This window comes from Osmia lignaria, chromosome 14, assembly GCF_051020975.1.
Source record: "Osmia lignaria lignaria isolate PbOS001 chromosome 14, iyOsmLign1, whole genome shotgun sequence".
In the NCBI taxonomy this organism is placed as follows: Eukaryota; Metazoa; Arthropoda; class Insecta; order Hymenoptera; family Megachilidae; genus Osmia; species Osmia lignaria.
The window spans coordinates 9,702,983-9,724,661 of NC_135045.1; the positions used below are offsets into that span (position 1 = coordinate 9,702,983).

At 40.8% G+C, this 21,679-nt stretch overlaps 2 protein-coding genes across 4 annotated transcripts; one reads left to right on the forward strand and one right to left on the reverse strand.

Annotated features, from left to right (window-relative positions):
• Nucleotides 1-73: 73 nt before the first annotated feature.
• Nucleotides 74-4,781, forward strand: LOC117605689 (uncharacterized). Its single transcript, XM_034327298.2, has 5 exons — nucleotides 74-235; nucleotides 1,627-2,015; nucleotides 2,618-3,016; nucleotides 3,079-3,480; nucleotides 3,929-4,781. Exons 1-5 carry the CDS (start codon nucleotides 89-91, stop codon nucleotides 4,404-4,406), a joined length of 1,815 nt encoding a protein of 604 aa, XP_034183189.1. The 5' UTR covers nucleotides 74-88; the 3' UTR covers nucleotides 4,407-4,781.
• Nucleotides 4,782-4,926: 145 nt separating this feature from the next.
• On the reverse strand, nucleotides 4,927-19,983 carry Cad74A (cadherin 74A). Of its 3 annotated transcripts, none has more exons than XM_034327293.2 (14): nucleotides 19,734-19,983; nucleotides 12,288-12,591; nucleotides 11,764-12,035; nucleotides 11,402-11,566; nucleotides 10,707-11,145; nucleotides 10,385-10,626; nucleotides 9,777-10,301; nucleotides 9,359-9,711; nucleotides 9,056-9,270; nucleotides 8,423-8,982; nucleotides 8,005-8,313; nucleotides 7,639-7,933; nucleotides 5,913-7,557; nucleotides 4,927-5,831 (listed from the first exon to the last, which is right to left on the reverse strand). In XM_034327293.2, the coding sequence occupies exons 2-14, from the start codon at nucleotides 12,583-12,585 to the stop codon at nucleotides 5,621-5,623; spliced, it is 5,529 nt and encodes a 1,842-aa protein (XP_034183184.2). In that variant the 5' UTR covers nucleotides 12,586-12,591; nucleotides 19,734-19,983; the 3' UTR covers nucleotides 4,927-5,620. The 3 variants fall into 3 exon arrangements, with proteins under 3 accessions (XP_034183184.2, XP_034183185.2, XP_034183183.2); XM_034327294.2 differs by lacking the exon at nucleotides 19,734-19,983 and adding an exon at nucleotides 18,722-18,822; XM_034327292.2 differs by lacking the exon at nucleotides 19,734-19,983 and adding an exon at nucleotides 16,977-17,230 and having other exon boundaries at nucleotides 4,928-5,831.
• Nucleotides 19,984-21,679: the final 1,696 nt, after the last annotated feature.

Genomic DNA, 21,679 nt, shown 5'->3' on the forward strand with positions numbered 1-21,679 from the left:
GTGAGCTAAGGGTAAGCTGATTCAAGTTAAAATGCTTCGTGTTGTTAATGAATAATTGTAAAGGGTACGACAGATATCACAAAAGGACATGCGTGAGGCAGGACGAAGGAGCGCAATCAGTACGTCTCAGCTTGGGCTTTATTCCGATCACAGTGATCGATATAATAGAAATCGATACAGCTCTGTCACAAGGAAATTTGCGATTGGAGTTATGGTAGTGGTCGTAGTGATACTTGTGAGTATTTAATTACATATTTAACAATTTGAAATTCAAATTAAATTCACACTTACTGTGTGATTATAAAATTACCAAAAATGTCAATGACAGTATAATTTCTTCCAAATTGTTCCATAATTCATTGAAAATAGTAACCTTGTATGTTTCCCTCCGAAAAAAGAGAAAATGTAAATTTCAGTCCCGCTTCGTAAAGGACGTTAACACTCGTGATTTGTGAAATCTTCGAGAGATTAACATTTTAACAAATCATCGGCAGCATTCTCGTTCGTTATGCTAATATTTACTCGCCACTTACCTACATATCGCGGTGCCTGCTTTAGCGAGGACTAGTTTCTGCTTTTACGCAACCTCGTTACGAATACCGCTCATCTGATAAAACATCGATTACTTTGCCTTCCTGTTCTGCATCCGCCAGGTTCAATGGCATAGCCTGCGTGATCGAGGATCGTTAACTACCGATCATTAACGATCTACTAAGCTGCGCATCATTCAAACGATATATCGTGGCAGTTAAACGTTAGAGGTCGATAAATTTTTAACGAGCATCGAAGTACGCGGATATTGTTACCGGTGTAATCAACGATCGTTTAAAATATGATTCTGCAGATTCGTTCGATTAAATAAGAAAATTCTCTAATTGATAGAAAGCTGATTTTCATCCTGTACCAATAAAGTTGGAAGATAATTCCAATTCAATTTTATCACAAAAACTGTTGAGTTATCCATGAAGGTAAGCTATCTTTGTCTAGGATCGTTATAATTACACACAAAAAAACAGTATGCTGTTTAAGAAGAATGATGTTCGATTAAAAGTAAAGCTGTTATCGCGTTGTTCTTTAACGAGACTCCATTGTGGAGAACAATAGACGCAATTACATCTGACGCATTTTCTCCCATGATTAATGTAAGAAGTACGGTAGCCGCGTTAAAAGTCAGAATTTCACCGTGAATCTCCGTGTATCCCGTTCGCATGCATGGCGAGCCAAGCGTCAAAAGAGATTTCTGCCGTACTTCACATATAGGGCGTTAACTGTGTTTTGACACGAATTAACTCGCGGGGGAACAGGTTTCATTCGAGCTCGATTAATGTACGAAAATGGACAAGTGGTACACGTGTATATAAATGTTGCATCCACTCGAATTCCATCTGCATTTCACTTTTTATCATAAGAAACGTACACTTTCCAACGTTTCTTTTGTAAAGAGTAGCATTCTTCTGTAAGCAAGTAAAAGTACACCTATCGAAAGAACTAGGAATCTAATCAATGTTATTTCTTTCTATCGTAGACTCTACGAGAAAAAGAATGATTTATTTTGTAAATAATTGAAGGTATAAGCGGCAACTCTTGGAATACTGACCTAAACAGTTTTATTCCGTTCCATTTCAGGTTGCGATATTCTTATACGACTTCACATCCGCCACGTCGTTGAACAGCAAACTGAATCAGGAAACAAAGCACATCTACATCCTGCAGAATGCTCTGAAGAAACCTTTAAACATCACAAAAAAGTTCTCTATTTCCACCGTTTCGCCCGAAGTGAATAGCACCAACTCTATTCGCATCGAGAATCGCTCGGACAATGAAAATCCTGGGAATCCTTTCTTCTACGATGAGACGGACGAGTATAAAGTACCCGATGCCGAGATCAGATCTCAGAACTTGAATAATTTTAAATTGCGCAAGAGAGTGCTGAAATCCGTCGAAAACAAGGAGGAAGAAGCGGAGGGCAAACAGTTGTTCGACAATCATGCTCTCGTCTATCGCGTGAGGCAACGGTGAGACTCGATATTCATCGTATTAATTTCATGAATAATCGTTCAATCGATAAATCGTGAAACTTTCACTGCAACTGCGATCATTTTTTTTTCCTCCTGACATCCAGTTGACATAACAAAATACCGATATGATTTCTTGAATCATTTAAACTTTATTGCACGAATGATTCATGCGGCGTCCCATTTTGATGCTTCATAATAAAACTTGAAACTTTATGTCAGACAGATTCGATAATATGTTGTAAACGTTACGTGAACCTTTCGCAAAATTTACTTCCACTGTTGGACACTTCACGATATACATCAATTCGTTTCGTTAAAACTTTAAGAATGTTCCTTTAAAATGCATACCTGCATGCTAATATATTATCCAGGTAGACGTATAAATCACAGTGAATAAACGTTGTCACCCACTGTATGTAAATTTCGAACATCAGTCATGTTAAATCTTTCATTAATATTAATAACAGAAATTTGATGCCAGAATGTAAACCTTGGTTCTATTCAATTTTTGCAATATTTACCATGCAGTGGGCAACCTGTGCAAAAAATCAAATTCTTCATCTGATTTACCTGAGGGTCCTCGATAATTGATCAAACAGGTACAAGCACCCAGATTCGAACGAAGACATGGAAAGTTCAGAAGAGAGCCGACCAGTTCCTTTCCATTGGGAATTGAAGACTCCTCAGCCAACCTCGTTCAAGCGACAAAGGTATCCTCAGCTGTCACAGTACAGGTATCCCCATGCCTCTAGGAACATTCAAGAGATCATTAAATATTTAACGAATGACGCTGACGTGCCGAATCGAGGCATCAAGTTCACCGGTGTCTACGTGAATCCGAAGAAGTACGACTTGGTTCCTGAACTTGGTGGGATGATGTCAAACAGCGACAGATCAGAAGAGGACGATGGTTCTTACTCGGTGAATGAAGATCCGTTTTATCAGTACAAACCCAAACATCCGGCTGACGTGAATCTGCTGGCCACGTCCAACTTCAGGTCTGTGAACAAACAATTCGCGTTGAATTAGTAAAAGAAATGAAAATAATTTTAATTTACAGGTTCTCGCCGACTGGACTTCACAGATACAATTACGACACGTATGGACGTCCAGTGAATTACAACAAAGCACCTTCACCCGATGCTCAATATGAAAATTCGGGTTCCTATTCGAACAGTTACTCGAAGAGGAGAAAGCCAAAGCCGTTTAGTGTCATGTTGGACATTTATCCAATTACAGACATCGTGGAACAAAATAAAAAAATCACAAGGCCGAGACAGGTGCCTGTAGAAGACTATGAATTAAGAAGACCGATTCAGTATAATAGAGGGCCGAAATTTTACGCTGCACCCCCTCAGTCTGTGACAGGGATGTCTACGCAAGCAATGACCGATGAAGAAGAGAGACAGCAAATGATATTCCATTTGAATTTATATCCCAGAAAGAAGAACAAGATGAGCAGGTAAGAGTGATAGATTACTGTCGTATTATTTAATAGGAAGCATAAATAACGCAGCATGCTTAAATAAAAAATCGCCCACCCACTCGTCTGTCTACCTTAACTTCGATTACGTAAGGGGAAAGATCGCCGCATATCGGTCGTGGATCGTGGAATCGTTACAATAGTGTTCGTGCCTTGGTTCGATGACTAGATTTATCCGCAAAATCGCTGAGAACGTTTGCAATGCCATAAGAAAACTTTCACCAAACGTGCGCTCAGGTAGTGTCGATTCCATAAAAAATCGAACGAGACTGCTCGATGGCTCGTTAAGGATGGCCACGTGAAATGTCACCGAGTGAATTTGAAACGTAAACCGCTTGATCCCCTCGAAAATCCCATCGTAAATTCGTCTGACTGTTTCGTTGAACGTATAATGATTTGCTTTTCGAGATATGATTTTTATTTTCAGGCATGATATAATTCATAGATCGGAATCAATGGAACCTGAAGAGCAACAACAATTCGTGAACAAAGTTTGGTCACCTTTGGAGACGATCGCCAAACACCTGGCTGTGGAGCGATCAAAATTCGTGGACAACGAGATGGAGGACAATTTAGCCTCCACTCGGTATCAAGAAACTACTCTTGATAATGAAAATGAAACGAAAAAGTTTGATCAAATGAACGATTCTTCGAGCCAAAATGATTCCATTCCATTTAATCATAAATCTATTATCGAAGAAGACTATGGGAGCACAGAGAAATACGAGTTTGAGGCCCAAAAAATCGTGGGCACCACTACAGAAAGCAAATGCGAGGACTGTAATACTACTATCAGTTTAGATGAGACGACTACTAATGAAACGAAAAGTGCTGAAGTTTCGAAAGATGTTGATACTATTGAAGGATTCAAACGATTCAGCGATAGCATCTCTAAAACCAATTAAAAATGTAAACTTTCTCTTCGATTGTAGATAAGGATATAACAAATGACGCGATGATGAATAAATCTATGACTGTTTGTTAATGAATATTAGCTTTTAATGATAAGTTAGTAGAGATTGCTTGGACTGGACAATCTCCTTGAGATTTCTTCGTGATTCCCAGTTCTACCAGATCAAATTATCTCTGAGCTCCACCTCGCCTTGACATTTCCGTCGAGGGCGTCCGAGAATCTTCCACCAGCTTGACTCGTGAAATCGTGAGATATTCGTCGATCAGGCTATTGCTTAATAGGCCACTAACTACTAAATTGGTACACGTTGATGTACACACCGAACAGCAAAGAATATTTAACTAAATGTAAAAATACAGTGCTGCATACGTTCACTTGTTAACTTTATCTTCATCATTTCACTGTGAATAAAAATTAGTAAATAAATTAGTAAATTAGTAAATTAAGTTAGTACCGAGTTATGGTAAAATGTAAATCTTTGCTTGGAATATCAGAATAAGGAATAAACGAGGTACCGAATTCTTTTTTTATAAACATAACTCAAATGTACAGATTTATTCTTAACTATTACGATATATTACAATAGAACACGCGAAGTTCCTACGACATGGTCGCGAACGTTGTGAGTAAGAATCGTGTACGATTTAAGAAATATACAATTCACGCGGGTTAGTTTCTCTTATCCTACAGAAAATATCGTCGTACTTTACATGTGTACCGGCGTTTGGCACGAATTATTCGATCTTACTTTATAGCACCATTCGTCGACTTCATTGCACAATTTTATCCAGTTTCAAAGTGCACATCAATTCAGCACACAAATTGTCTCATTAAAATTCACCAAATTCCATAGAATGATTTTTATGAAATCATTTTGATTTCAACAATCACTTCAATTCAAATTCCATCGCCTGATTCGAAGCTATCTAGCCTCAAAACGAATGAGTAAGTCGCAATTAAAAAATTAGTTGTACTGTATCTTTGATTGACGTTCATAATCCATTTCATTCAATATATACTGTTGTTTTAAACAGTTTCAGAAACTGTCGAATTTTTGTATTGGCACTCAAGACACGAACGAATTCAATTTCATATCACATTCAATGCAAGTGAAAAAGTCTTCAAATATAAGTGTCACATTGTTCGATTGGTAACAAATATCTCATTCTCTAAATTCAGATCTGAATGTAACATTTTACACTCCATTTAGGTCCTCGATCCAAGAGTACTGGGGTGGTACAACGTCGTATCCGCCCCCCATTCATAGGGACCCTCGTGAGGACCTAACGAAACCATGGTTCCTGGCCCTAACGTTGTATGCGACGTAGCACTGACCATTCCTGGACCGGAAGAGACATAACTCAAAGGAGGACGTGGTTGGTCACGCAATCGAGCGTGTTTCGCTTGCCGTTTGTATCTGGAAGAAACACAAGCTTCTCTATAATTCTTTTCAAAAAATGACATGTTCAAATAATTAAAAGAAATCTTAGACACTTACTTGGCATGCATGCAACACAAGGTGCAACTGGAAACCACCGTGGCAACACCCACGAGGGCTGCAATAGCCAGCACCCACATCTGAGTCATGGAGGCGTCAGCGCGAGCCACCACAGCTGCACAGTGCTGCACCTTCTCCACGTGATAAGTCCTGTAAACCTTCTTCAACTCCTCGTTCTTCGGGTCTGTCAATAAAGCCTTCATCTCGTCCAAATCATACGCCTCCTTTCCCACCATTTGGAAGCAGGAACTAGTCGAAGAGAAGTCCAGGGAATTATCATCCTTGGAATAAAACTGTGTATCATAGACATTGACACTGATGGGCAGAGACAATGCCTGCTGCACAGCTTTCTCAAAATCTTCCAGCGTTTTTCTGACCTCCACTGGTGGCTTAGAGAACACGAACTTCAGCATGTCCCTGTCACGAAGCAGGAATATCCTCAAAGTGATGTTCGTCTCTCTGCCAGGTGTTAGGGAATTGTTAGCCGAGACGACGATCTCCATGTAGCCATCAGCGTATCCTGACATAGAGCCACTGGTTCTCAATTCACCAGTTTGAGGATTCAAAGTCAGATGCGAGGGAATCTCTCGTTTGGACATGGATGGATCGACCAGGGATGTAAAGGAAGCTTTACCCATGCTGTAATTTATGGGCAGAGCATCAGAATCTGCGTCGAATGCCTCCAGTGTAATGAGACTAGTATCGATGGGTACGTTCAATCGTACTCCCAGAGTGATATTCTGTTTCTTGAACCTAGGCTTGTTGTCGTCTATGTCTAGAACTCTGATGAGGACTTGTCTTTCGGAAGGATCTTGTCGATTGTAGGGCTTTGGGACTACATCAGACTTCTTAGCAGAATAAGGGAAACACTTAACAGTCAGTAGATGACGATCAGCAGTCTCTCGATCTAAACGACCATTCGACTTAATCACTGCTGAGTTATTCTCCAGTCTTTCTACGACGAACAAACTAGCCTCGTTTCCATAGACGATCGCGTAATCAATCATTCCATTTTCGCCAATGTCCTCATCGATCGCGTCGACCACTCCCACCTTCGTTCCCACAGGCTCTTCCTCCACGATGGACAGTTCTATCGGTGGGCTGTCTAAGTTTCTTTTGAAATGAGGCTTGTGATCATCGATGTCGTTCACTACTACTTGAAGCACCCTGGTCGCTTGCTGAGGAGGACTACCTAGATCCTGAGCTACCAATATCAATGTGTAACTGTCCTTAGTCTCTCGATCGAGCAACTTCCTGGTGGTGATCAAACCAGTCTCACTGTTTATTCTGAACGCACTAGCGTCCTTACCGAAATCACCATCCTCCAGGAACTTGAAGGTGATTTTTCCATTTGGTAAGTTAGGATCATCTGGATCAGAGGCGACCACTTGGAACACTGGGCTACCAATTGTTGAGTTCTCAGCTATATGAGCTACTTCTTCAAGGGTGGGTCTGATGAACAAGGGAACACCATCGTTGCTCACTACATCGCCTATGTAAAGTGTTAATATCACGTCAGAATAGAGTTCTGGTTCTCCACCATCTTGAGCTCTGATTCTCATCATGTATGGTTCAGTTCTTCCTTTGCCTGTTAATGCTTTGGCAGAATAAATCTCCCCGGTTGTATGATTTATTTTAAACAATCCTTGAAATTGAAATTAATAAAATTGTAAAATAAAATATTCGAAACTTCAATTATTATTAATAGTGTAATGTGTCTGCTCACCATTTGCTTCACCTTCGTCTATGATTTCATAACTAATTACTCCACCCTTGCCCTCGTCTGGGTCAGTAGCGGTGATGTTCACCACACTGACACCTGCTGCAGCGTTTTCAGGTATTACTGCAGTGTATAATTCTTGATCGAAGGTTGGAGCATTGTCGTTGACATCTAAAACGTCCACTGTCACCAAAGCTCTGGTGCTCCTTTGCTCTGCACCACCCTGAGGCATGTCCGAGGCAAGGACATAGAAACGGAGAACCGATTGTCTTTCTCTATCAAGCGTTGTATTGGCAGCTATCTGTTTGAATAATAATTTCAAAATGTAGATTGCAAAGAGTTCAATTTATTTTGCTATGAAGAATTACTTACTTGAATGTTTCCACTTATCGTATCCACCTCGAACATATTCGCGTTCTCTCCAATTAAGGAGTATCTCACTTCACCGTACCCTCGTCTAACTTCCTGCTCCGTATTGGAACTGTCCACGTCTGTCGCTTTAACATTTAACACAATCTTCGATGATTGTGCCGATTCCAGGACGGAAATTTTGTAATCACTTTGAGTAAAGATGGGACTATTGTCGTTCGTATCTTGAACCTCGACGATCACGTTCGCCTCGGACATTTTTCTTGTTATTTCATAGTCCCTTGCCAGAGCTCTTACTTTGAATCTAATGAACTGCAAACGACAAAAATTCCTAATATTCCAGACACTTGAACCCGTTTTACAATTTGCAAGAATCGATAATTAACTGAAGGATTTTCAAAAATTTTCCAAAGAAGAATACCTTTTGATTAAGAGCTTCATAGTCCAACCTCCTGCTCAGAACAACGTTTCCACTTTGAACACCAACATTAACGTATCCTTCGTCATCATCTTCTCGAACCAGCTCGAATCTCTGGACAGCATAACCAGTGGTAGGTTCCTTAGCTGACAACATAAGCAAAGTAGTTCCAAGGGGTTGTTCCTCTGGGACAGAGATCCTGATGGTCGGATTGTTCGGTGACCATCCAGGATTCGTGAAGGCTGGATTGTCATCACTGTATGCCTGAATGTATATTGTCACCTCCACCCTCGTAACTTGCTTCTCTTTATCAACGACAGCATTTAAATCCTCCACTTGAACCGTGAGTATGATCACTGCAGCCACTTGATAATCCAGCATACGGTTCACTGTTATGAGTCCTGTCGTTGAATTTATTCGAAACGCTGTTTTATAATCGTATGATGCGGTGTTCTTCAGGGCGACGCCTGTTTTGTCCATTGCTCTTATAGGTTCCACTAAAGAATACTCTAAATAAGCATCTGAATCTGGATCTGTTGCTGCTACTTTTAGAACTGGTTCGCCTAAATTGATAATAAATTATTAGATTTAATTTCTTTGATTAATTGAATGGTTTAGAAAATTTGGTGAATGTACCTATAGCTGCTCTTTCTGATACGTAAACGAGGTACGTTGATTCGTTGAACATTGGTGGCTTATTGTTCACGTCTATCATGTTCACTGTAACGGTTGTTGTAGCAGTTTCTCTAACGGGTGTTCCAGAATCAATAGCATAAACTATCACTTCGTATTTGTCGCCACCTGTTTCGAGATCTAGACGAGCATCCGGGGAAACTGTGATGACACCAGAACTGAAGAGATGATAATTATATTTTTAAACATGAATATTTAATTCATTGAAAAATAATATTTATGAATTCATTCTGGTAGAAGAATTACCTAGGGTCTATGACAAAGTTATCCTTAGCACCAGAAGCAATATGGTATTGCAGTAAGCTATCCCTTCCATCAGGGTCATTCGCTACGACTCTGATGACTTCCGTTCCAGACGAAGCATTCTCCAACAATCTTGCTCGATAAGCGCTGGGACCGGGCAAATTAGATTTGTAATTACCACGGAAGATGGGCTTCTGGTTTCCAGGTACTCCTACTCTGACTGATAGTTTCGCTTCGGAATATAATGGAGGTTTTCCAGCGTCCGTAGCTCGAACTACCAGCTCGTAAATTCCTCTCTCAGTATCGTCTGAGCGTACTGGTTTTGCTATTGTCACTTCTCCAGTGTCTGGGTTCATCTTCGAAAGATGTTGATATTATAATCTCTACTATACTTTGGATAGAAATAAATTTTCATACCTACCTTGAAGACATCATTCGTCATGCTGTTATGCGAACTTATGGAATACGTCACTTTCCCATTTCCTTGCACCGGACCGTCGACATCAGTAGCCCTGACGAACACCTGGGGGTCAAAACTGGTCGCACCCTCTCGAATCGTCCTCGAATACTCAGCCTGCTCGAAAATCGGCTTATTATCATTAACATCTTCCAGTTCTATTAAAATGTTCACGGTAGACACTCTTCCTCCGCCATCTTTCGCCTCCATCGTCAAGGAATAAGATCTCTGGGTCTCGTAGTCCAATGGTTTTGCCACGGAGATTCCACCGGTTTTGGGATCGGTAACAAACTTGTCCGAACCAAAACCACGCAAAATGTATGTCAGTTCTCCGAAGGAACCACTATCGTAATCTTTTGCGAGAACGTCAGCGAAACGTGTTCCTATTTGAGCATCCTCGGGTACTGATAACATGTAGATCGATTTTGAGAATTCGGGGCTGTGGTCGTTTGCGTCCATCAGGTGTATGTGAACTCTGCTCGTAGCTACCTATGTTGGAAATTTAATTAATTATTTATCATCAGATTTATGTAAAAGACACCTATGCTGTTGATAACAGAAAGAGTTTATACCACTTCATTTGCAACCAGTGCAACAACTTCAAACTCCAGCTGTCTCTTCGCAGGATCATCCACATCATAATCCAGGACACTGACATCCTTCGCTTTCACCACCACTGGAACTCGGCCTTGAGCTTCTTCAGGATTGACAGTAAACGCTTGACTGATACCAGGATACTCTGGCACGTCCCTCAAAGCTAGGGTATACTTCGCATTCTCACCCACATCTCCATCACTCACGATCATATTCAGACCTAACCAATTCAGTATTAACAGATACGTTATCAGACACTTTAGATTTTCATCAAATCGGTCATTGTTCAAATTTATTCACCTGGCAAAGGTGTATCTCTACCAATGTCTTCGGAAATGGAGATGTTGAAGTAGTTCTGATTGAAAACAGGTACGAGATCATCTACATCAGTGACCACGATGGTAACGATCGATGTTGCAGTGTCAGCTGGGATCTCATTATTGATCAATTCCGTCGCTTTCACTTGGAAAGTGTAAATTCCACCGTTCTGCAGGATTCTAGGATCTTCTCTATCGAGGGAGACATTGGTGGTGACGAGTTTGCCAATCGTCGCGTCACCTTCTCTCGATACTTCCAGGTCGAAGTGACCAGAGTCTTCGTCTTCTAACGTTAGAAGGAGATTTCTAGGCTCTCCCGTGTCACCATCGCGTGCTCTGACTGTCAGGATCGTGTGACTAGCTGGCGTGTTCTCAGGAAGCGCCGCGTTGTAAGGCGCGTTCAGGAACACGGGTGGCTGATCCTGAAAACGATTTTCTATGTATCTGAATGAGGCCTGTATTAATTTCGTGCTGTTGAAATCGAAAGTTGGAATGATAACAGTTATTTAGAATCTTGAAGCTACATAGGATTCAGTGATACGCCTTCGAAATTTCGAAATAGTGTCACTAGGTAACAGTATATCTTCTTGACGGTTTGATCGCAAATAATTTTGCTCATCAATGCAGAAAGTTCGGTCAGAATGTACAGTTAGCTCCCTACGGTCGAGACCCACTTACCTGGACATCGAGAACGTCGACGGCCACTGTTGCTCTAGCTTGTAACCTCTTAGACGCGTTACTGGCACCGTCCACCGCTACCAGATTAATCAAATAAGAATTTCTTCTTTCATAATCCAGAGGTTTCATCAGAGTAATCTGCACGGCGTATTTACCCTCTGCTAACTGAACAAATGATAAGGAAAAAAGAAAGAAATGAAATCAAAATGCTTCAAGAAAAAGTAATATTTCTACGGTTGGGAGACGATAAGCGGAGAATCATAAATAGAAATGAACGGCTGGAGAGAGCGTTTCACTCGAAAAGATTTGATATTGAAAAGAAGAAATGTAAATGTTTTATTTTTAACATTTCTATTTTTTACCTTCTCCGTGGAAATATTGAAGACCTCGCAGACGTCGTCATCCCGCGTCGCAGGGACGCATTCCACGTGAACATCCGCGTTTACACCACCATCGCGATCGGTGATCGTGATGGTTCCTGGAGGAATCAATAACCCACCCACTTGTGCACTTTCCGGCACCCTGGCTGCGTACGGTCTGCCATGGTACACCGGAGGATTATCGTTTTCATCCAACACTGCGATCTCGCGACGAAGGGACACAGTATTGGGCTCTGATCCTGCGACTCCTTCGTCTATAAAAATATTCATAAATTCCTATGAAACTTTCATCCTTGTAAACGAACTTGAAATTTCTCCGTCGTGTTTTGTTAAGGGTTTGAAAACACTGACCGGACTTCTAATGACATCATCGAGCTGTCACAATTCCATTGACGTATCAATGGATACGAGGTATCCAGTGACCTACATATACTCGAATATTCATCGATATTCCATCGCAGTAACGTAACGGGACACCAATAGAAGCTGCTAGTATACTTAGTTACCCGTTATGCTGATGATCACTTCGATCAAGTCCTGCGTCTCCCTGTCGAGCGCCTTTCTCAGTACGACGACACCAGTGTCCCGATTCACCGTGAAGTATTCCCCGCTGATGGAGTAATGCAATTGCGATCCTTCAGGATCTTCTCCTTGGAGAGTGTAGACAGGTGCGCCCGGCGGTGTGCCCTCAGACACGGCCAGTCTGGCCATGTCCCCACCTTGCACGAAATGCGGTGCTCGGTTGATCACTTGACCCCATGACGAAGACCACGTGGATAGTGTGAGCAGTAAAATCGTCCACATCGTCACCTGTGTATCGAAACGACGGATACATTCTACTGTCATTAACCTCGCGACCTGGTACCAGAAATGGCGATAATGAATGGAAGGTAATGACGATGAATGGATAGAGAATAAAAGTTTCGTTTGAGCAAACTGGAGCAAGAACGTTTAGGAAGAGGTTTTATGAATAAAAGTGATGCTCCCTGATGCGTGACAGGAGAATGCTTCCTATATCGTAGCTCGTCACGATTCCGTTCACTTCCGGCCATCAAAAGACCGCAACTTAACCGAAGAATTATATGCGAAACAGTTTTTGTCTCAGAGTTTCAAAGTTTTCTTTTCAATCTTTTTATCTTTGAAGTATATTTTTATTTTTTCTTTAATTGGAATTATTTTCTGGGTCGTTTTTTTATTCAGGAGCTAATGAATTGGTTTGTTTTCAAATTTTTTATTCGATTAAAGAAAGATATGACGTTCGAGTAGTGTCTACAACGAGCAATTGAGCAAAAATGGAAAGTGAATGAACGATACGCGAGGTGAAGAGGCGTTTGGAACGAGCATTCGAGAGGTACGCGGAGGAATCGACGCTCGGGTCTGATGGAAAAACTGAGACCGCAGACGAGTGGGCACGGAGGAAACAGCTAAACCGTGCGGAGGATGCAGCGATCGGTCGAAGCCACCGGTTTCCACCCATATAAAACAACTCTCTACCGAGTCCGCGTTCTTTCGCGACGCTGAAGAAAAATACCTTGAGGGGAACCGAGAACAGTACGGCGCAGCCACCGTGTACGGTGTCTGAATGACTTCCAAGCGGATAAGTGTGGTCAGTGAAAAGCCGTTAGAAATCAGATTCCATTTCAGGAGTACGCGGAATTCTCGAACCGTGATCTGTCAATTGAATTGTCCAGTTACCCACTCGTCTACCCTTTATCTCGGTTTCTTTCAAGTCTGATGCGCAACCGCAGAAGATCGACATAAAAATTTCTATTTGGAACACATTCTCTGCGTAATTCGAAAATTGGAGCATATCCTAGAAAAATATCATACCAATTCAAGTGGAACATGCAATACACGATACAATCTTGAAACCGTAAACCAGTTTTTCCTCCTTGTATGTAGAATATGGAAAAAGAAAATTTCAAAGTAATTTCAAGATCAAGCTGCTAAGTTTCACGGGCCAACGAGTCGCGAATGTTGGTGTTACACAAATCCGTTACGATGTTAGGCGGTAACTTTCTAGTAGAGCCTCCAGACAGATTCCGAACAAAAGTCTTGCACAACATCATTGGCTGAAATAAACGCTATTCTCTTTGCGTCATAACTCTCACTCCGGACAACAGTTTATGCAGAATCAAACGTTTTCCTCTTATGTTTAAACCATGATTACCTTCGAACGATACTTTGGACACCGTGTATGTGGTGTAAATGACGAAATAAATTAATCAGTGAAATTACATAAACGTAAAACAGTCGGTATTTTATTAGAAATGCATAGAATTTGCTAAGATAGTTTTTGTTAACTAGTGAAAATGGTATTCGTAATAACAACTAGACACAGGTTGCTTCGTGATTTCTATTGCAAGGTGAGCAACGCGGAAAAGCATGAAGCGTTAAAATCCGCGAGGAACAGTGTACTTCTATTGTACGGATGCTCACACGCGCTTAAAAGAATCCAACAGTGGAATTAAGCAGTAGATTTTACCATCCCTAGGAAGAAATCCATGGATTGCGTTTTAATGATGCAGTGAAAATATCGGACATCGCGATAGAAATAATAAAAAACGCAATATTATTTTGTAAATTAAACATTAAATGTTAACTGGATGAATTGATATAGCATCGTTTAACTATACTTCGTGCAATTTACTGTTTGAAGCTTAACTGGCCGTGTTTTTGTATATGAGCCATGATAAAGTAATTCCATTCATTGCGGCCTTTAGATAAAAGTGGTTGTTACTTTCAATCAATTTCAAATGACAAAATTGACCTGTCTGTTAGAGATGCAAGAAGAAAAGTACCGATTCATTCATTTTTAAACATTCTCAATGGCATTTTAATCCATGGAGATTGAATGTTAATCTTCGTTTGATAAATTGTTGAAAGTGCAACTAATGCGATTCCGGGGATCTAGGTCGAAGTTATTCACAGGAGATACTCGAAATAACAGGTCAACATTATTTTCAATACCCTTTATCTTTAAATAGAAGAGGTAGTTACCATCAATCAAGCTCGAAATGATGCTACCGAATTGGATGATGGACCAAAGCACTCGATGAGAAAGCTGCAGCTGCATTTGCAGCAAGTGTATTAAATACTTAAGATACCATTTATCAGATTAAAAGAAGAATTATGTTAATATCTCTTGTAATCCCATTTAAATTTCCTAGATTTTCATACAATTATCGAGGCATTAAAACCGGATCTAATTAAAGAGCTTTAAAATTCGTGGAATGGGAAATAAGCGCAGGAAATAGGGTTGAATTTCATGACGTTCCAGCACCACTAATACCTGCTTTATGTATTATTATCGATACACAACTGTCCTTTGCATATAATATTAATATACTATATCTATAATATCAGGTACTAATCACAGTTTAAAAATCAATATTTCTGAAATATGTCTATATTATAAAATCTCCTAGGAATAATCCTCTACTTGGTCTCAGAAATTTTCAATTAAAAATTATTAAAATGCCTTAACTCTATCGCAATACCTGAAGTAATTGGAAAGAAACTTTTCACCGTGTAATTCAATAAATTAGCAACATCATTTAATTCCATGTTCCACATGTTGTTCGGACACGCGCGCCAAATACGAGCGTCTCTCGGCTGGTTCTCGACACCCGGCGACTCTTGGATTTCGAAACGCGAAATCCTTATGAAATTTCGCGGTGCAACGACACCGGTCAGGCCAGTGGCATTGGCGTAGAATCGTCCAGCTCGAGGAATCGAGTTAGCTCGCATCCGTTGGACTGATTTTCTCTTCGACCACGCGAAAAGCGAACGGGTACGCGCGGTTAACTGTTCCGCGTTGATCGTACGATCAACAGCCTCGGCGTCCTAGACTCGTTAATCGCCGAGAAAGGCGGTGGAACGAATAGAGAGAGAGAGGCTAGAAAAGCAAAGAGGAGAACGAGGTGTGGGTAAGAAAAAAAAAAACCGTTACGAAGCCCCTTCCACAGGTACGCCATTACGTTACGCGCATGGAATCCTGACACTGTGTGACCAGGTGATACCAGGATGAATGACTAAGAAAAGTAGCATCCTGTCGCGAGCTTCGTTCCTTTTCGCTCGTCATTTTTCCTTCGAGATTGCTTGATTCGCTGCCAGGAAGAGGATACGCGACGTCGTGTGATCACGTGCTTCTAAGAATTCATAATTGACAATTTTGGCTTCGAATTCAGTTGTTTACCAAGAATTTCCTGGCATAAAGTAACATAATTTCCTGAGTGGAATTTTTATGGAATATCTACGCTCTTTGGCAAATCAAGAAAAGTGCCGTCGCGAAGGTAAATCACCTTGTTTATCTCTAAAATAACCAATTAATCTTCGAAGCTGTTGCAACCATTGGCTGAAGCTTTTCCTGTTCCACGAACTTGACACCGGTTCCTTGAAATCGAGACTTGGACTACTGAACACGCCGGTCAGACTGGTTTCCCTCGAACTGGCAAAAGCAATGATCGAAGTTCGGCAAGGTCCGTGTGTCTCGTTGTTCTATGTTATTATGAATCATTTATGCATGAGTTACGAGGAAATATTGTAAAAAACTTCCACTGTTCCCAACATTTCTTCGAACATTGTATCCTGTTTGTGACTTTCAACAAATATTCAATCTCCACGTTATTTGTCATAGGTTTTTAAATATAGCAAGGAATAAAGGTCAAGGAAATATCAGCAAGATCCAGTCTCGTATAGAATTTCTTTACGCAGTTGCCTTCTACTTCGTGCTACATATTTAGATCAACAAACTCAAAACACTGTAGTCGACGCGGCTTACCTACACGATGAGATGAATTTGAAATTCATCGTGGCGCGTGGTTCGAAACGAAAACACAGGAAATTGATAACTGAATACCAATGAAAGGTACGTCTTCGAACGATGCGTCAAATGGAGGAAGCAATATTTCAAAAACCCTTTTTGAAGATAAACTCTGACCTGTAAAATTGCTTCGAAACTCAAGTATTGAGATATAATAACTGTAAGTTTGAATAATAGTCCTGGAAAGCGTCAGATCAGAGGGGTTAAAGATTATGAAGTGCGCTGCAACCCCTATAATTCAAAGAAGAGTTAAAAAGAAGAAGAAAAATTGAAAATTCCAAGTCCAATCCATTTGTTTTCCATCAGCTTATCTGAAACTCCTTCGAGCGCTTACTTCTAAGGAAGAAAGGCTCGCCAACGAGGAACTCACCTCATAAAGTCGGTCCAGTATCCTTCTTCCTCGAGAACACCGTATCAACTCATCGTCACACCACGTGTATACAATTTCTTTCGATCACTCGGTTCAAAGAACGTTCACGTATTCACTGAACCTCATGACGCACACGAGCCGCAGCAACTTTCCGATTTTATCCTCTCGGTTTCATGAGTCGCCGTTTCGAAAAAGAGCCGATGTCTGCCAGCCAATGGACAGGTCTACACTGCATCCTAAGGAGGTATGCGGCCTCTGCTATGGGAGTGGAAGGAATGGAGAGAGAACGAGAGAGAAAGAGAAACGGCAGACCGAAGGAGAGGCTACAGTCCGTGCCCAGTAACTGCCGAGCGAAAGGGGGGCGAACCTTTTTGATTCTTTTGTACCTCGACGTGCCAGGTGAGTCTCTTTCGTGGTTCCATCATGGCTCGGATACTGCCTGGATGTTGAGGTACGGAATGGATCAAGGTGGATAGGAATTTTTCTGGCCGACGTAAGTCTTATCGGTAATATGTAACTGGAGACGAAAGAGAATTAACAAACTGGGACTCTGACAACAGCAGAATGCTGCATAGGCGTGGCTCCAATAATAAAATATGAAGATTTAGGACTGGAAGTTGACGAGGACAAAATTTTGCCATCAGGAGAACGTCTGATCGGCAATACTCAACTGGAGACTCAACACTGAAGGAGAATTAGCAAACTGGGACTCTGGCAACAGCAGAGTACTCCATAGGCGTGGCTCTAATAATAAAATATGAAGATTTAGGACTGGAAGTTGATGAGATCAAAATTTTGCCATCAGGAGAACGTCTGATAATACTTTGCAGACATGAATGTTTATTAGGAATTTTCCCTAGAGACACAATTCTTATCTCAACATAGTTAGAGAAGTTGACGAAGTCAGAGGCCAAAATTTTGATATCAAAAAGGAGTCTCATTAAAAAAAAAGAATTACATTTTCACATGTACAATAATGGAGTCATTTACCCCGCGTTGTTCTACCTGAGATTAGAAAGTTTAGCAGCGGAAAGAAGAAACGCTCTGTAGCAATCGAAACACTGTAATCGTCGTGCGATTCGCGATGTCTTTCAGCCGGACTCGTTCTTAATGGCTATCGTAGCTCCGTTCTCATCGTTTGAAACGCTTTTGCAAACGATCTCAAAGCGCTTCTCGTAGGAAAAAAAGAACGTCAGAGGCAAATGAATACGTATCATCGAGAATTACAGTGCCCCGTGTATCGGGTCTATATTCTGTAACTGGTTGCGTGTCGTTTTGTGTCTAATTTGTGCGTAATTTATCGTCGAGACCCGTTTTGCGGAACAAGTTTGCCACGTCCAAGCATGCGAGTCCACGGTATGCGGCTTGGAAACACCGAGACATCCTGCCGGAAGTGGTGGACGACGCTTTTGCGGAAGCCTGGCAAGGTACACGCTAGAGTGTACAGCTTCCTTGCATCTTCCTTGAGTCTATCGTTATTTTGTAAATAATGTTTGAGCAGGTTCTTCGATCTCTGATAAACAGGATTTCTTGGAAACGCACGTGAAATAATGGGTCTTTTGTAAACTCCTCTCTCCATGGACGAATGATAAACAAAATCTGAATACGTGAAATATTAATTAATTTTTCACTGACGACCGATAGCACAAATTTTATCAAATCTTAATAATAGTAACCCTCAAGTGTAATGAAATTTAGAATACCTCCCACGCTTTCTCGAAATTCAAAACACGTTCACCACTTACGCTTCTATCTCGCTGTTTACATCATTGTTGCGTTAGAAAACACGGAACTAGAGGTGTAACAACGAGTGTACACGCTGGAAACCGCACACGTGCGAGCACATCAAGCGTGACTGCGAGCCTGTTCGCGGCGAACTCTTCGCGGATTTCTCGCTGATCCGACTCGAAAGGTTTCGTCCTGAATGCGAGGCGAGCACGCAACCAATAGTAGGCTACCAGGGTGCGACGTTCAAATGTCCCTGGCTCCTCTTTTTCCATAGAAACGAAATGGAAAGAGAAGGCGAGACGAATGACACTAGAGAAGAAAATGTAGAAATTGAAAAAAATTATAGCATTTGAATTAAAACATTCCTGCAGATGTTCTATTGATTATATTTTCCTCATTTGTATGGATGAATGTGAAATTCATTATGCACGAATGCATGAGAAAATAATGAAGGGAAATAGGAAAATAGGATATGCAGAATGAGGTAGACGAATAGCTGTTTGTATTATAATGAATCTCTGATCTGTGTGAGATTCCTGAGTGGAACAATATGAGTAATGATCGAAGGTAATAATAGATATTTACATAGAGTCAAAAGGGTTCAACAAGATTGGAATAGGAAGAAGGATCTTCAGACAGACGGAAGTGAAACCCGTTTCCAGTATACTTCCTCAATTAATTCTTCTTCTATTAAATCACGAAGTGAAAGTAACAGAGATCACCCACGCCATAGCATCGGGTAACAACCATCAAAATTATATCTCAGCTGCAATGGAATATGTAACTTCGGAGCGTGAAAACAGCTTTCCACCTTGATCCTTGTAGTTCTACGATTCTTCGCGCGCGTCAATGATCATACAATGGAGAACACAAGGATCCGTGACTGGTGGAAAGGTCGTGTAAATAGGATATCGAGAAGGAGGACATTAAAAGAGGGAAAAGGAGAAGGAAACGAGCAGAGAAGGACGTTGCTGGAAAGACGAGAAGGGGACGTGTACAGTTACCAATGGCCGAACCGAGCAACTTCACCTTCCACGACGTCTTGGACTACTCTGGAAACTCGGACGAACATTGTTTTCCCCTTTACTAGCACGTTTCCACTTGCATCCTCTTGATTGACGAAGAGAAACGTCGTTTCGCTACGAACAGCATGATTCTCTTGGAAAATAAGGAATGCTTCGTTAAACGTTCTTATCTTCGAAGTAATCCTCGACTGGCGAACATCTGAAGGTCAGGACATTCTCAGCGAAGTACTTTTACCAGCAGCGCTATTTTTGCATCTGTAAATGTCAGTCTAACGCTTTTGAAGAAATATAAATGAAATAAATATTAATTGCAGATGTATAATATTCAAGTCTATTCAAGGTATTATTTTATGAAGAAAATCCCAGTGGAGAATTGTAATTTAAAAAAGGAAGGTTAATTAAAAATTTAGATTATCTAGCACTATTGTTTCCTCCAGAAGGAAACATCATCATATAACGTTACTTTATCCTCACCCTCTGTGTGTTGTAATAGGCCGGTGTCACGTGCAGCACAATGACAGCCACACAAGCGATCGCAATTGCACGCTCGTACAGGTCCGCGTGGTTACGGAGCAAGAGGAAGAAAGCCGTGGGATAAGACGTTTGTTGCACAAAGATCAACCTCTTCTTTTCTCTTTCCTTTTATTAGCGAGGTTTTGCTTGCTCCTTGTCACGGGAGGTCTGGGAAAACTCCCGTGAACTATATGAAAACACGACTGCTGCCAGTTAGTTAACCCACTTCTCACGACGCGCACCTTTTGCAGGCGAAACCTTTTAAGGTGATCAGTTACGTTATTGCAGTGCCAAAGTAGCAAGATTATTCTAGCAAATGTAAATAAAATATTTCTGAATACGTTTTTGAAAAAATGATCACCTGTGAATATGTTTCCTAATGAAAGAAATAAATGTCATTTTGCAATCAATATAGAATTTTTATTTTTAACACTTGATAAATTTTAACGTCTTGTTAAAAATGATTTGTACGTATAGATACATCTGTCGATTTATATTTCCTCGAAAGTAAAACCCTTCAAAGAGTAGGAATAAAATTAAACGAGCAGAAAGAACGATCCGTAACACGAGGTCTTTACAAGCAACCGGAGAAACATTATTTATTGACATGACCGATAAATTATCCAATTAGAGCGAATCGCTATGGAAGCCTCGGTGGAACCCTTTCTCGCGTTCGACAGCTCCAAGGCCCGCGTGCCTGCACGCCCCTTTTTCTTTTTATTTGATTTTCGATTCTGCACGCACCGGGTAGCAAATCTCTCGTGTAATTCCCAATATTTCCGCGGCCCGATCGAACATGTGTCTGAAACGGCGTCGATTTCACGGCGTCCTTTTATCGACGAAACGGCACGAATTTTCAAAGTGTGAAAAGGGTTGGTCGGACGTTCGATTTTTTTTCTCGGCCTCTCTTCGTGACGAAGGGTAGCCACTTTGGGACACGCAGCTTGTTTGAAAAACGAACCGCAATCGCAGAAAAATTGCAGGAATATTGAAATTAGTATTAGAAATTCTTGGAATAGAAATTTGTGTCGATGCGTCTTATGTTTAATAAATAGAAAGTTTGTAACATTTAAAATTTTCCTTCTATGATGCAATAAAAAGTTGCAGAATGTTAGTTTCTATTGAAATTCTTGGAAAACGGTGGTAAAATGGAAATTTCACGGTTAGCCTGTTTTTCCTGCTACAAAGAACACCGCGAATGTTTATTGAAATCTAACTTTCGCGTGCCCACGTTCTTTCCGATCGATCTATCGTAAAAATCTCGTAACTGTAGCTTTCTCGACCGTAAAAGTTTTACACGAATCGTTAAACAAGCGGATTTTTAACAAAACTGCAGTGTCATAAACAGTCGGTGAGATTGTAAAGTTTAATATTTATCGTTTAGTGCCATCATTTTTGTAATACTAACTAAGCAAATTGTAATTTATATGGAACTAT

Coding starts and splice junctions, on each gene's coding strand:
- Cad74A (XM_034327293.2), bottom strand. CDS start 12,585: ATGTGGACGATTTTACTGCTCACACTATCCACGTGGTCTTCGTCATGG. Junction 8,983..9,055: donor ATCAGAAAGAGCAGCTATAG/GTACATTCACCA, acceptor TTATCAATTTAG/GCGAACCAGTTCTAAAAGTA. Junction 7,558..7,638: donor AGACGAAGGTGAAGCAAATG/GTGAGCAGACAC, acceptor TTCAATTTCAAG/GATTGTTTAAAATAAATCAT.
- LOC117605689 (XM_034327298.2), top strand. CDS start 89: ATGCGTGAGGCAGGACGAAGGAGCGCAATCAGTACGTCTCAGCTTGGG. Junction 2,016..2,617: donor GTCTATCGCGTGAGGCAACG/GTGAGACTCGAT, acceptor TTGATCAAACAG/GTACAAGCACCCAGATTCGA. Junction 3,017..3,078: donor CTGGCCACGTCCAACTTCAG/GTCTGTGAACAA, acceptor TTTAATTTACAG/GTTCTCGCCGACTGGACTTC.